At 52.2% G+C, this 13,049-nt stretch overlaps 1 protein-coding gene across 1 annotated transcript; it reads left to right on the top strand.

The window, feature by feature from the left end:
* The first annotated feature begins 9,349 nt into the window (after positions 1-9,349).
* On the top strand, positions 9,350-12,752 carry Madcam1 (mucosal vascular addressin cell adhesion molecule 1). Its single transcript, NM_019317.1, has 5 exons — positions 9,350-9,417; positions 9,658-9,924; positions 10,179-10,505; positions 11,061-11,465; positions 12,541-12,752. Exons 1-5 carry the CDS (start codon positions 9,363-9,365, stop codon positions 12,669-12,671), a joined length of 1,185 nt encoding a protein of 394 aa, NP_062190.1. The 5' UTR covers positions 9,350-9,362; the 3' UTR covers positions 12,672-12,752.
* The last annotated feature ends 297 nt before the right edge of the window (positions 12,753-13,049 follow it).

Raw genomic sequence — 13,049 nt, 5'->3', positions numbered from 1 at the left:
GCACAGGGAGACCAGAGTGCATCCCCCGTCTCTAGGCCCTCCATCCTGGCACTGACCAAAGCCTCCTAAGTGAGATTTGTGATTGATGGGGGGATGAGAACCACACTTCCCTCAGCTCCAAAGCCCCCTACAGCCCTAGTATCCTTGCCTGAGAGTGCTAAGGACTAAGCATTCAGGTGCCCAGCTTCCTAGCTTGGTGGGCTACAGACACAGCCCACTGCACTATGGGGATTGGGGTTCATCTAAGGGTATGACAGGAACCCAGAGAACTGTGGGCTTGGCTGAGAGCAGAAGGAAGGGCTAAGCTTATGTGGACAAGACCGAACATGGAAAAGTGGGAGGGTGGGGAGAGCTAGAGAAAGGCGATCTCAGACAGTAGGTGTGAGTCCATAAGTGTCGTAGGTAAGGGGTTGGGGATTTAGCTCAGCGGTAGAGCGCTTGCCTAGCGAGCGCAAGGCCCTGGGTTCGGTCCCCAGCTCTGAAAAAAAGAAAAAAAAAGTGTCGTAGGTAAAAAGTCAAGGGGAAAAAATGTACAGAACGCACGAAACTCAAGAAGGATGGCCAAAATGCGGATGCTTCACTTCTTCTTTAAAAGGGGAACAAGAATACCCTTGGCAGGGAATACGGAGGCAAAGTTTAGAACAGAGACTGAAGGAACACCCATTCAGAGCCTGCCCCTTATGTGGCCCATACATATACAGCCACCCACTTAGATAAGATGGATGAAGCAAAGAAGTGCAGGCTGACAGGAACCGGATGTAGATCTCTCCTGAGAGACACAGCCAGAATATGGCAAATACATAGGCGAATGCCAGCAGCAAACCACGGAACTGAGAATGGGACCCCCGTTCAAGGAATCAGAAAAAGGACTGAAAGAGCTTGAATGGGCTCGAGACCCCATATGAACAACAATGCCAAGCAACCAGAGCTTCCAGGGACTAAGCCACTACCTAAAGACTATACATGGACTGACCCTGGACTCTGACCTCATAGGTAGCAATGAATAGCCTAGTAAGGGCACCAGTGGAAGGGGAGGCCCTTGGTCCTGCCAAGACTGAACCCCCAGTGAACATGATCATTGCGGGGAGGTCGATAATGGGGGGAAGATGGAGAGGGAAACACCCATATAGAAGGGGAGGAGGAGGGGTTGGGGGATGTTGACCTGGAAACTGGGAAAGGGAATAACAATTGTAATGTAAATAAGAAATACCCAATTTAATAAGGAGGAGAAAAAAAAGTCAAGGGAAAGGCCAAGTGTTGGTGAGTAGGATGAAATAGAAACTTTTAGTTCTTTGGAAAGTCAGTTATGTCAAATGATGTTTTGGGGCACACAGGTAAAAGGATGTTTTCATGAAACAGACACAGGTGAAAGGATGTTTTGCTAGAGCAAAAATGTAGAAAGACCCCATGATGAAGATGTATAAATATGACCCCACAGACAGTGGAAGATGGGCACTGAGCCATAGTTTGGTTTGCTCCGCCTCACGATTCTTCACTAAAGACACGCATGCATTGGTTCACCTTACAGAGCGTTGTTGAGCTCAACCTGTGGTAACGCTGCCATTGGGAGAAACTCATCCAAGAACTGCTCGAGAGGTCCCTGCAGCAGCTTGCTGCTTCTGCAGCCTCCCTTCAGACCAGATGGTGAGCCTTGAGGTTCCTTCATGATTGAACTGTGGCTGCCGGTTCATGCCTGGTGTCTGCCTGCCTAGAGGACTGGTCTTCAGCTGCTGAGTCGTATTTGGTGTTTGCTGCAGGACTGAACTGCTGCCCAAGAAGATCCAGCTCACCCCAAAATAACTACTGCTGGACAGGTCCACTCCCCCCCCCCATATCCTAGTAACTTTTCTTTTTATTTTATTTTGTTTTGTTGTATGTGAGTACATTGTAGCTGTCTTCAGACACACCAGGAGAGGGCATCAGATCCCATTACAGATGGTTGTGAGTCACCATGTGGTTGCTGGGATTTGAACTCAGGACCTCTGGAAGAGCAGTCCGTGCTCTTAACCGCTGAGCCATCTCTCCAGCCTCCCCTAATAACTTTTCTCTTCCACTGCCTCTGCTGAGTAGTGGGTTAGAGGAGAGGTTGAACCCTTATTAAAAGTAGTTTGCGGGGGTTGGGGATTTAGCTCAGTGGTAGAGCGCTTGCCTAGCAAGCGCAAGGCCCTGGGTTCGGTCCCCAGCTCTGAAAAATAAAAGTATGCTGCAGTGGGGCAAGAAGGGGAGGGCTCAGAGTTGGTGGCCATATGTAGCTGGAAGCCAGAAACTGCACCTCCTCTTTAGGGTTAAGGCTGGAGAGGAGTTAGTGTGGGTTTAGGGTTGAGGTGAGGGTAGGGTTGGGTTTGGGGCTGAGGTAGAAGGTTAGGATTGCATCAGGGCTAAATATTTTTATATTTAAAATTATATTTAAAAATTAAAAATTTTTATATTTAAAAGCCTTTGCTTTGTGCTCCCAGATCCTGATAAACCTGCTCATTCCTGCATCTGACTATCAGCCTGCAAGGTCCCTGAAGTGAGAACTGTAATTTTAGTTTTTTCAAAACCTATATTTAATGATGGCTCTTAAATGCTTTAACCTCCCTTGTAGCCCACCAACCACCAGAGGAAGTAAGAAAGAAAGGAGATGGGGCAGAGTGGGGGGTGGGCCTGTTTAGAAAGATTCTTTGGAGCAGCTCTGGTCTGTGTTGTCTGGAAATCAGCAGGTTCGGTTCACAGGTTAGCAGGTAGTAGCATCACAATCCGCTTGCAAACACCTCACAGACGCACTAGCAGTCCAGTTCCATAGAGTCGGATTAGCAGCAGCAGTGACATGACCTAGCAGAGACAGCCAGGCTTCAGTTTCAGCTCAAGTCAGCAGAGGGACCAGAGCCAACACGAACACCAGGCGAAGTTCTCAGCTGCGCCTCTTTTTCTGGGAAGCAAAGATCAGCAAAGACTTGAGACCAACAAGCATTGCACAGCTAGCTCTGTCAGCAAGCCAAGCTCTGTCTCCCTCTCTCTGCCCAGTCCTATTTATACCATCTAAACATCGAGTGTCCTCCACATGTCTTGCCTCAGGATCTGTATTCAATCAGCCCGACTCTGTGGAGTCCCGACAAATGCAGCTTAAGTATGTAATATAAGTATGGACCAATACATGCCTGTCGTTAGCAAAGAATCCTTCACCACATGTTCTTTCACGTGCTTGCTTTAGCAGAACATCTTCTCTCCTGTTTCTGCTTCTGCCTCACGAGTCTGCCTTAGCCTTTCACACCTGTGTCCACTTCAAAATGTTCATGTGTTTGCCCCAGCAAAACACCACCCAACTGACTTTCCAAAGTTTCCACTTCAAACCTCTGATTTCTTTGGAAAGTCGGTTACATCAAAGAATGTTTTCCTGAAGCAGACACAGCTGAAAAGTATGTTTTGCTAAAGCAAACACGGAAAAGACACGTGATGTTAAGAATGATCCAGCAGACAGTAGACAACACTGGATGGTATTGGTATGCCCTACCATTCCTTAATAGTCATTGTTTTTCAAGACTTCATAGAAATGCACCAAAAAACTTCTGGGGCTAGAGAGATGGCTTAGAGATTAAGAGCACTGAATGCTCTTCCAGAGACCCTGAGTTCAATTCCCACAACCACATGGTGGCTCACAACCATCTGTAATGAGATCTGATGCCCTCTTCTGGTGTGTCTGATGATAGCTACAGTGTATTCATATGAAATAAATAAGTCTTTAAAAAGAAACTTATAGGGGTTGGGGATTTAGCTCAGTGGTAGAGCGCTTGCCTAGGAAGCGCAAGGCCCTGGGTTCGGTCCCCAGCTCCGAAAAAAAGAACCAAAAAAAAAAAAAAAAAGAAACTTATAAAAAGTAGGGTTTGAAAGAATTAACCCTACAGGTCCCCCATAGTACTGGACCAGCCAGGGTCACTGGAAGGTATCCTCAAGTGGGGAGTCATCATGTTGTCCACTGCCTTAACAATTAATAGGAGAACCGAGGTCAGGACTCCAGGTTGTTCAATCTGGGCAGTTCTGGAAACTAGGCCCTGCTCATGACTTCCAACCCAGACCCCCAGCCTGCCTGTTGCAGCTGGCGCCTCTCCTGAGCGCAAAGACAGAAACCACCAAACAGCCGTGACTGTAATGTGGCACTCTGGTCCTCCAGCAGTGTGAGGGGCCACCAGAAATTCTCTAGGCTCCCAGTCTCTCTGTTCAGCTTTCTCCTCAGAGAGCAATGTCCCCATGTGGGATGCTTTTTGTCTTGGACATCCGGCTGCCCTAATGGCCCCAGTCTCACCATCTGCTATGAGAAGGGGTGAGGGAAGTCTTGTACCCACTCAGGCACGGGACAACAGCCAGGTCACCGTATCCCAGGCCAGTGGGTGTCGCTATGAGCCTGACCAGGATGCGGTGACACACTCAGCTTCCCAGACCCAGAGCAGCAGGTATCCATGGAGTCCTCACAGCCAGAATTCCAGCCTCCCTGAGCCTCTGTGATTCCTGACACCTCCAAATTCAGGCAATCCAAGGTCGGGCAGATGACTTTCTCACGCCTATCCTCCAGACGGAAGGCAGCAGGCGGCATGAATATTTTCCTTTTTTAACCATTTGTTTCAATGTTGTAGGCATCGCTATTTTGCCTGCATGTATGTCTTCCTTGTGAGGGTGTCGGGTCCCCTGAAACAGGAATCACAGATTGTAACTCAGTAACCCGTGTGGGTGTCAGGAATTGAACCCAGGTCCTCTTGGAAAAGCAGCAGGTGCTCCTAACCACTGAGCCACCTCTGAGAGCCAGCCAGCCTGAGCAGACCTCTCTTCATTGCTTGTGATTTATTGGCTTTGGGTCCGGCCCTGCCCATAAGGTCTCCCACCAGGCCCAGCACAACTTAAAAACAGGTGATTTCGGGAGCACAAAGTCCACGTGGATTGAAGGTGAGTGTCCAGCCATGGACGGTAGATAACCAGGTCTAGCTGTACCTCCGTGGGTGACCTGTATGGGAGGGAATATGTTTGTGACTCTCCGCAGCACAATGGGAATATGTCATTTTTTAAGTATTTATCTATTTTATACGTGGGTATTTTGACTGCATGTATATTTATGCACAGAATGCATGTGGTCCTCTGAAAGAGCTGTAAGTACTCTTACTGCTAAGCCCCCCTTTCTCCAGACCCTACTTTTGTCTTGGTTTTTTTTTTTTTTTTTTTTTTTGTTCTTTTTTTCGGAGCTGGGGACCGAACCCAGGGCCTTGCGCTTCCTAGGTAAGCGCTCTACCACTGAGCTAAATCCCCAGCCCCATTGTCTTGTTTTTTTAATATTTATTTATTTTTGGTTTTTCAGTCATGGCTTCTCTACATAACCCTGGCTATCCTAGAACTCACTATACAGACCAGGCTGCCCTTGAACTCACGTGCCTCTGCCTCCTGATGTACTTCACTACATCCAGTCCTTTCCGCCCCCCCCCCTTGTGTCCCTTGTGTGTTTGTATGTGTCTATGTAAATACAAATGACCTCACAGGCCAGAAAAGAATGGCAGATCTCCCTGGAACTGGACTTACAGGATATTGTGAGCTACCTGACCTTCGTAATAGGGTTCAGGTCCTCTGAAGAACAGCCAGTCCCCTTAACCACTGAGCAATCTCTCCACCCCCACTCCCACATCCTCTCCACCTGGCCCCACCCCACCTCCAAGCTCCACAGGGTCAGACTCTCAGACAGTCTCTTGCCACCATGTCCTCTGGGAACCGCACCCCCGGGAGTAGTGAGCACACAAGATTGACCACTGAGTGAGAGTGAGCACTGTTGGAGCAAAGCTACCTTCTGGAATCTTCCTCACACTGTGGGTAGGGGAGCCAGGATGTCAGGTCTCCTGAGAAGGGTGAACTTCTGTGGGGAGGGGGGCTTCCTGTGGAGCCAGGAGGACTTCCTCCTGGAAGGACAATGGCGGGAAGGGGGGTCGAGAACAGGAGGTGCCCCAGAGAACACGACAGAGTCCTGCTGGCTCTTGGCCCTGCTGGGGACAAATAGCCCCTAGGTCACCAGCACTCCAGATCCTGTGCTCTCACTGTCTCTATGTCTCTCTGTCTCTGACTCTGTCTTGATCTCTGTATCTCTCTTCATGTCTCTGCCTTTGTACTTCTTTCTGTGTCTCTGATATGTGTCTGTCTCTATCTCCATCCCTCTCTGTCTCTCTGTCTCTGTCTCCCTCTCTCTGTCTCTGTCTCCCTCTCTGTCCCTCGCTGTCTCTGTCTCTCTATCTCTGTCCCTCTCTGCCCCTCTCTGTTTCTCTATCTCTGTTCCTCTCTGTCTCTCTGTCCCTCTCTGTCTCTCTGTGTCTCTCTCCCTGTCTCTCTCTGTCTCTGTCTCTCTGTTTCTCTCTCTCTCTCTCTCTCTCTCTCTCTCTCTCTCTCTCTCTCTCTCTCCCTCTCTCTGTCTGTCATTTCTCTTGTCCCTCTCTGCCCCTCTCTGTTTCTCTATCTCTGTCCCTCTCTGTTTCTCTATCTCTGTCCCTCTCTGTCTCTCTGTCCCTCTCTGTCTCTGTCTCTCTCTGTCATATCTCTTGTCCCTCTCTGTCTCTGTGTCTCTGTCCCCCTTCCTCCAGCTCTGGCCTTCCCATGGCTTATCCCCCTCTGCACTATGGCTCCAGCTCTCCTCCCCATCATGAACAGGATGCCCCACTGTCTTGCAGGTGGAGTCAGGACTAAAAAGAGTGTCCCTTAAGACCTTCAAGGAAAGCAGGAACCACGCCTTCAGCCCTCACCGCCTTAGCCTGCCAGGCTCCTGCTGACCCTTCCCCACCTGGCCCTGGTATAGCAGGAAGCTGGGTCAGGGGTGGGGAAGTAGCCCATTCACCAGGTTTGCTGCCCCCCACCCGGGTTAAGAGCCCAGCTTCCCGGGGAGGGCTCCTGTCTTGGAGTCACCTTCCTGCACAGCTTCCGGGCACTTGGGGCATGCTGGGCCAGGGGCGGGGGATGGGGCCCAGACAAGCACAGCCCTGACTACACACACACACACACACACACACACACACACACACACACACACACACCTGAGCCTGGTGTCCACTACTCTTTCCACACCTCAGTTTCTCCATTGTGATACCAGCCTCCACCTGCCACACCCTCTATCTGTTGTTTCTGTTGCTGAGATCAAACACCATGACCAAAAGCAACTTGAGGAGGAAAGTGTTTATTTCAACTTAACACATCCTGATCACAGCCCTTCATGAAGGGAGTCGGGAGCTGATGCAGAGGCCATGGAGGAGTGCTACCTACTGGCTTGCTTCACCGGCTTCCCTATAGCACCTAGGACTGCCAGCCCAGCACCGGTGCCACCCACAGAAGGCTCACCACCCACATCAACCATTATTTAAGCAGAACCCCAGGCCTGCCTGCAGACCAGACTGGAGGGAGCATGTTTATCAGCCGACGTCCCTCCTCCCGAATGACCCTGCTTCTGTCAAGCGGCCAGCCCTAGGCGAGAGCGCTCCCCAGGCCTGAGTGGACACAGACTTATGTCCACAGATGCCTTAGCAAAGCAGAGGCCAGAAATGGAAGCCGGGTCAGTCTTGGAGACCCGGAGAGGGCAGAACGGTGGTGCAAAGGTATGGCTGCCTGAGGCAAGAACACAGGAACAAGCCTGCTTTCTCTGCAAGCCCCTGAAGCCTGGAGGTGTGGACTTGTAGCCTGTGCTCCTCAGTAAGGGTCTGGGCTGGGAGTGGGAGAGAACTCAAAAGAATGTATGATATTCTCAGAACTCCACAGCGAGACCATCTATGGGTCCACACCTGCCACCCCCACCCCCACCCCCGCCACCCCCGCCACCCCTGCCACCACCACCCCCACCCCCACACCACCACCACCACACCCACACCCACCCCCGCCACCCACCCCTACACCCCCACACCCCCACCCTACACCCCCACCCCACACCTATCCCCCATATCCACCCCACACACACCCCCAAACCCATTGGGCTGGCAAACCGAGGAGCACTAGACAGCATTGCCCTGCGATGCCGATGTCAGGTACTAGGCTTGAGCCATGAGCCGACTATGGTACACAGCTCAGGGGGTGGGAAATTTTAGTCTAAGGTGTGGCAGGCCAAAGCTGGAGTTCCCTGACTCCATTCACCACTGGAAAAACACGCAGAGGAGTCAGAAATGGAGGGTTGTGGGTCCCCAGGCTGGCAATGAGGAGCCTGGGGGTGGGGGGGTGCTGGGGGCTCCCAAACCACTGTGTCTCGGGGAGTTAGGATCAGAATTGGGGGCCCACAGGCTGAGGGTGATCCGGGGAAACTCACTGATGATCGTCCTTAGCAGCCGTTGTCTGGGAGTGTGGAGGGGCCTTCGGCAGGAGACTAAGGCTGTGGCTCTACAGACGAAGGCCTTCTCCATGCTCCCCACGGCGTTCTTGATGAAAGAACTTGGTTCCAAACTGTTTATTGATTGTGCATCATGGAAAATGGGTGCTTACCACCTCCTCAGGGTGGACCAGAGATTAAACGCCTATTGCGGGGAGGAACGTCTGGAAAGGGAAGCCTATGGATTAAACCCTCAGGGCCTTGAGATACTTCATTAGCATGGAGAACTTTGTTGGAAGCACGCTTTCCAGGCCAGGATTCTGACTGGGAACAGGCAGCTGCCTACTGTCTCAGGTGGGTGCCTGCGTGTCAGGGGCTCTGAACCCACTCAGTCTTACCAAGTTTCCTGGCAAGGTCCACCATCTCACAGGAATCTACAAACTCAAGACTCCACATTGCAAGTCAAAGTGAGCCGGCCCCAGGTCCCAGGCTCTGCCAGGCCTGCAGTGAAAGGGTGAAGACTTAGGGGACAACTGGTGACTCATCCCAGACACACCTCATGGAACTCAGGCCCAGAAGAACTCCCACACTGGAGTACTTGGCCCCAGGAACCATACCCCCCGAACCCCCCTACCCCCCACTTACCCCCCACCCTCGACAACCAGAAGCAGGCCAGGCCCCTATGCCACCCTCAAGCGGCCACACGTGGAGTGAAGGCACAGTTCTAGCCAGCTAGGCGGGCGGAGCAACATAGGACTGGCAGGATTCCATGCACTTGACCCACCACAGTGACCCACCTCCAGCTTTTAGCTTCAGCCTTCCCGTCCATAGAGCTGGGGCCTGGAACCTTCCAAGACCTTCCCGGCCCATCTGTAATGACTGTTCCAGGTCCCTGCCTCACCTCTAGCCTCCTCTTCTCTGTCTCCTACGTAGTGGGGGTCGGGCTGGGAAAGCCCCCTGGGAAATCCCACGGAGCAGGCAGAAGGGGGAGGAGAGGCAGGGTCTCAGACAGTAGGAAGCTGCCAGCCCACTGTTATTTAAGCCGCTTCCCCTGACCGGTCAAAAGACAGAGAAAGGCATGGAGCCCATCCTGGCCCTCCTGCTGGCCCTGGGACCCTTCCAGCTCAGCAGAGGTAAGCAGAGATGTGGGGAGGAAAGAGGCTTCCAGACAAATAGATACAGGGGAGGAGATTTGGGGAGTGCTATGAAAATCCAGGGCTTTTGAGAAGCTGGTCTGGGGAAGTGGGGCTGTGGCTGTTCTCTAATCAAGGCCCTGGGGCAGAAGTCTGGAGCCCTGGGGTCTCAACCCAGGGTCGGGGCTGGAATCTGGGACTCTGCTACCCCAGCACAGCCTTAATACTCTTACTCCTCAGGCCAGTCCTTCCAGGTGAATCCTCCTGAGCCTGAGGTAGCTGTAGCCATGGGCACATCCCTCCAGATCAACTGCAGCATGTCCTGTGACAAGGATATAGCCCGGGTGCACTGGCATGGCCTGGACACCAACCTGGGCAATGTGCAGACCCTCCCAGGCAGCAGGGTCCTCTCCGTACGAGGCATGCTGTCAGACACGGGCACTCGTGTATGCGTGGGTTCCTGTGGGAGTCGAAGCTTTCAGCACTCTGTGAAGATCCTTGTGTATGGTGAGGCCGACTCTGCCTTTCTAGGTGCCATCTACCCCAGGGGAATCAGGACCTTGCACCATCCTAATGTTATCACCCACTAAGTCCCCACGCTCCACTGCCTTCCCCACACTGTAGACCTTCAAGGCTGACCTACCCACCCTTCCTGTCCCAAACACCGGAGGCCATAGCTGCACTATCACTCCAAACTCACCTCCCCCTTAGCCCAGCCCTGACCTCCAAGCTCAGCCCCGGGCCCTGCTGTCGATCCACAGCCTTTCCAGACCAGCTGGAGGTAACCCCGGAGTTCCTTGTACCTGGACGGGACCAGGTAGTGTCCTGCACAGCCCACAACATCTGGCCTGCAGGCCCGGACAGTCTTTCCTTTGCCTTGCTCCGAGGAGAGCAGAGCCTGGAGGGTGCTCAGGCCCTGGAAACAGAGCAAGAGGAGGAGATGCAAGAGACTGAGGGCACTCCACTCTTCCAAGTGACACAACGCTGGTTGCTGCCCTCCCTGGGGACCCCCGCCCTTCCCGCCCTTTATTGCCAGGTCACCATGCAGCTGCCCAAACTGGTGCTGACACATAGAAGGAAGATTCCAGGTAAGGCCACTGAATCCTAACTGCCATGGCTCAGCAGCTCTGGAACTTAGACGACTGCCTGTCCCCACTGGTAGATCCCCAACAAAATTGTCCAATGTCCGTCCCACAAGGCAGCCAGAGAAAAGATTGTTTCAAAAGATACGGGCCTACTTCGTGCTAGCCCCAGAGTGATATTTCCATCATTTTCTGTTCACAAATTCTTGGCTTTGCCTAGCTGGGTGATGTCAGTGCACACCTTTAAGCACTCAGGAAGCAGAGGCAGGAGGATCTCGAGTTTGAGGCCAGCCTGTTGTACAGAGTAAGTTCCATGACAGAAAGGGCTACACAGAGAAACCCTGTCTTGAAAGACCAAAGTAAATGAATAGTGGCCTTATAGACTTACATAGGAGCCAGGACCCAGTAACTGTTCTGTGTCATCAGTTCCTGGTCCCAACTAGTATGGTGCCCCATATCTCTTGAGTGATGGGGGAGGGGTGTTGGATGGGTTCTGGACCAATACTGGGTTGCAGATGAGGAAAGCTGAGGCTACAGGAAGAACATTCATTCTGTTTGCAGTCCTACAGAGCCAGACCTCACCAGAGCCCCCCAGCACCACCTCTGCTAAGCCATACATCCTGACCTCATCACATACTACTAAGGCAGTCTCCACTGGGCTCAGCAGTGTAGCCCTGCCTTCTACGCCTCTGAGCTCCGAGGGGCCCTGCTACCCCGAAATCCACCAGAACCCAGAGGCAGACTGGGAACTTCTCTGCGAAGCCTCCTGTGGGTCTGGAGTGACGGTGCATTGGACCCTGGCTCCTGGTGACCTGGCAGCCTACCACAAGAGAGAAGCTGGGGCCCAGGCATGGCTAAGCGTGCTGCCCCTGGGCCCCATTCCTGAGGGCTGGTTCCAGTGTCGCATGGACCCTGGCGGGCAGGTGACCAGTCTGTATGTTACTGGCCAGGTGATCCCAAACCCCTGTGAGTGCTGGGGCCCTGGGAGGGATGGACAAATGGGACTAAAACGCTAGTCAGGCAGGGTCTGTGCCATGCCTAGCCTCAGTTTCCCCTATGTTCGGTGTGCTTTCCTGACTGTGAAACCACTTAGAACTGATTTTAAAATGATAGCTGGGGCTGGAGCAGTGGGTGGTGCAGAAGTTAAGAGCACTTACTTGTCTTGCAGAGGACCTGGGTTCACTTCCCATATGGTGGTTCACAAACACCTGTAACTCCAGATCCGGGGAACACAACCTACACTTTTGGCCTCCAAGAGCACCACATGCATGTGATGCACATGTGTACATACACACTGAGAACTCCTACACATCAAAATAAGACAGTCACGTGTGCTGGTACATGCCTTTAATCCCAGCACTCAGGAGGCAGAGTCAGGGGACTCATATCCACTTGTAAATCTAGTGCCCGGAAACTTGACGCCCTCCCCTGACTTCCAAGGGTACCTGCATATATGTGGTGCACACATACACACACACACAGACACACACACAGACACACACACAGACACACACACACCACAAATAAACATTAAAAAAATAAACCTTAAGGCAGGTGGTGCAGCAGCAGCACACACATTTAATCCCAGCTCTCAGAAGGCAGAGGCAGGCCAATCTCTGAGTTCAAGGCCAGTCTGGTCTACAGAGCAAGTTTCAGGACAGTCAGCCAGGACTACATAGAAGATCCTTGTCTCAGAAAAGCAAAACAAAATAGACAAAAAAATAGAACTGTGCTGAGCACGATGGTGCACAGCTAGGACCTAAGTACTCGGGTCGTAGAAGCAAAAGGGTCAATGTCAGCCTAAGCTACAGTGTAAGACCCTAATTTAAAAACAAAAACTTCCCTTAAAGTATGTTTTCATTCTGTCAAACTTCCATGCTGTCTTTGAGTATGTCTGGTTGGGTGGCTGCTTTCTACCCAAGTAGAGGCTGGCTAGTTGAGAAGTCCACTTTTAAACAGTAAGGGCCTGTGTACAGTTCCTTCCCTTTGTGGAGCCCGCAGTCACTGTAACTGAGGACAGCCTTTCTTTCCACTCTCTCAGCCTCCATGGTCGCCCTGTGGATTGGCAGCTTGGTGCTGGGGCTGCTTGCACTCGCCTTCCTTGCCTACTGCCTGTGGAAACGCTACCGGCCGGGTCCTCTCCCAGACTCCAGCTCGTGTACGCTCCTATGAAGTTCCATTATGCCAGACTAAGGGAGGCAAAGGATTACCAGATGTAGGTTTGGGGCATCAAGATGATAGTGTGGCCCCTTTCCTTGGCGGTCAGCACATCGACAAGTTCCTCCCAACTACTGGACTTTCCTGCCCGCTGGCCCAGAGCTAAATAAAGGCCCCATATCTAGCCACTGGCGTATTCATTCCTACTGTGAACAGAGAGGCTTTATGCATCTCCTAGCTCTTCACCCAGAGTCCCTGGAGTCAGGCACACACCCCAGTCGACCTTGGTAGGCCTGAGCAACAGGCAGGAGGATACTAGACAGGAAATGCCTGCACTTAACAAGAGTAACTAAGGAGGTATCCAATGGCCTGGAGAAAGTACTTGGGGGTGGG

The sequence above is a fragment of the Rattus norvegicus genome, chromosome 7 (assembly GCF_036323735.1).
Source record: "Rattus norvegicus strain BN/NHsdMcwi chromosome 7, GRCr8, whole genome shotgun sequence".
Classification (NCBI taxonomy): domain Eukaryota; kingdom Metazoa; phylum Chordata; class Mammalia; order Rodentia; family Muridae; genus Rattus; species Rattus norvegicus.
Note: the sequence above shows the minus strand (reverse complement) of the source record. Positions and strands in the feature narration are given on the sequence as shown.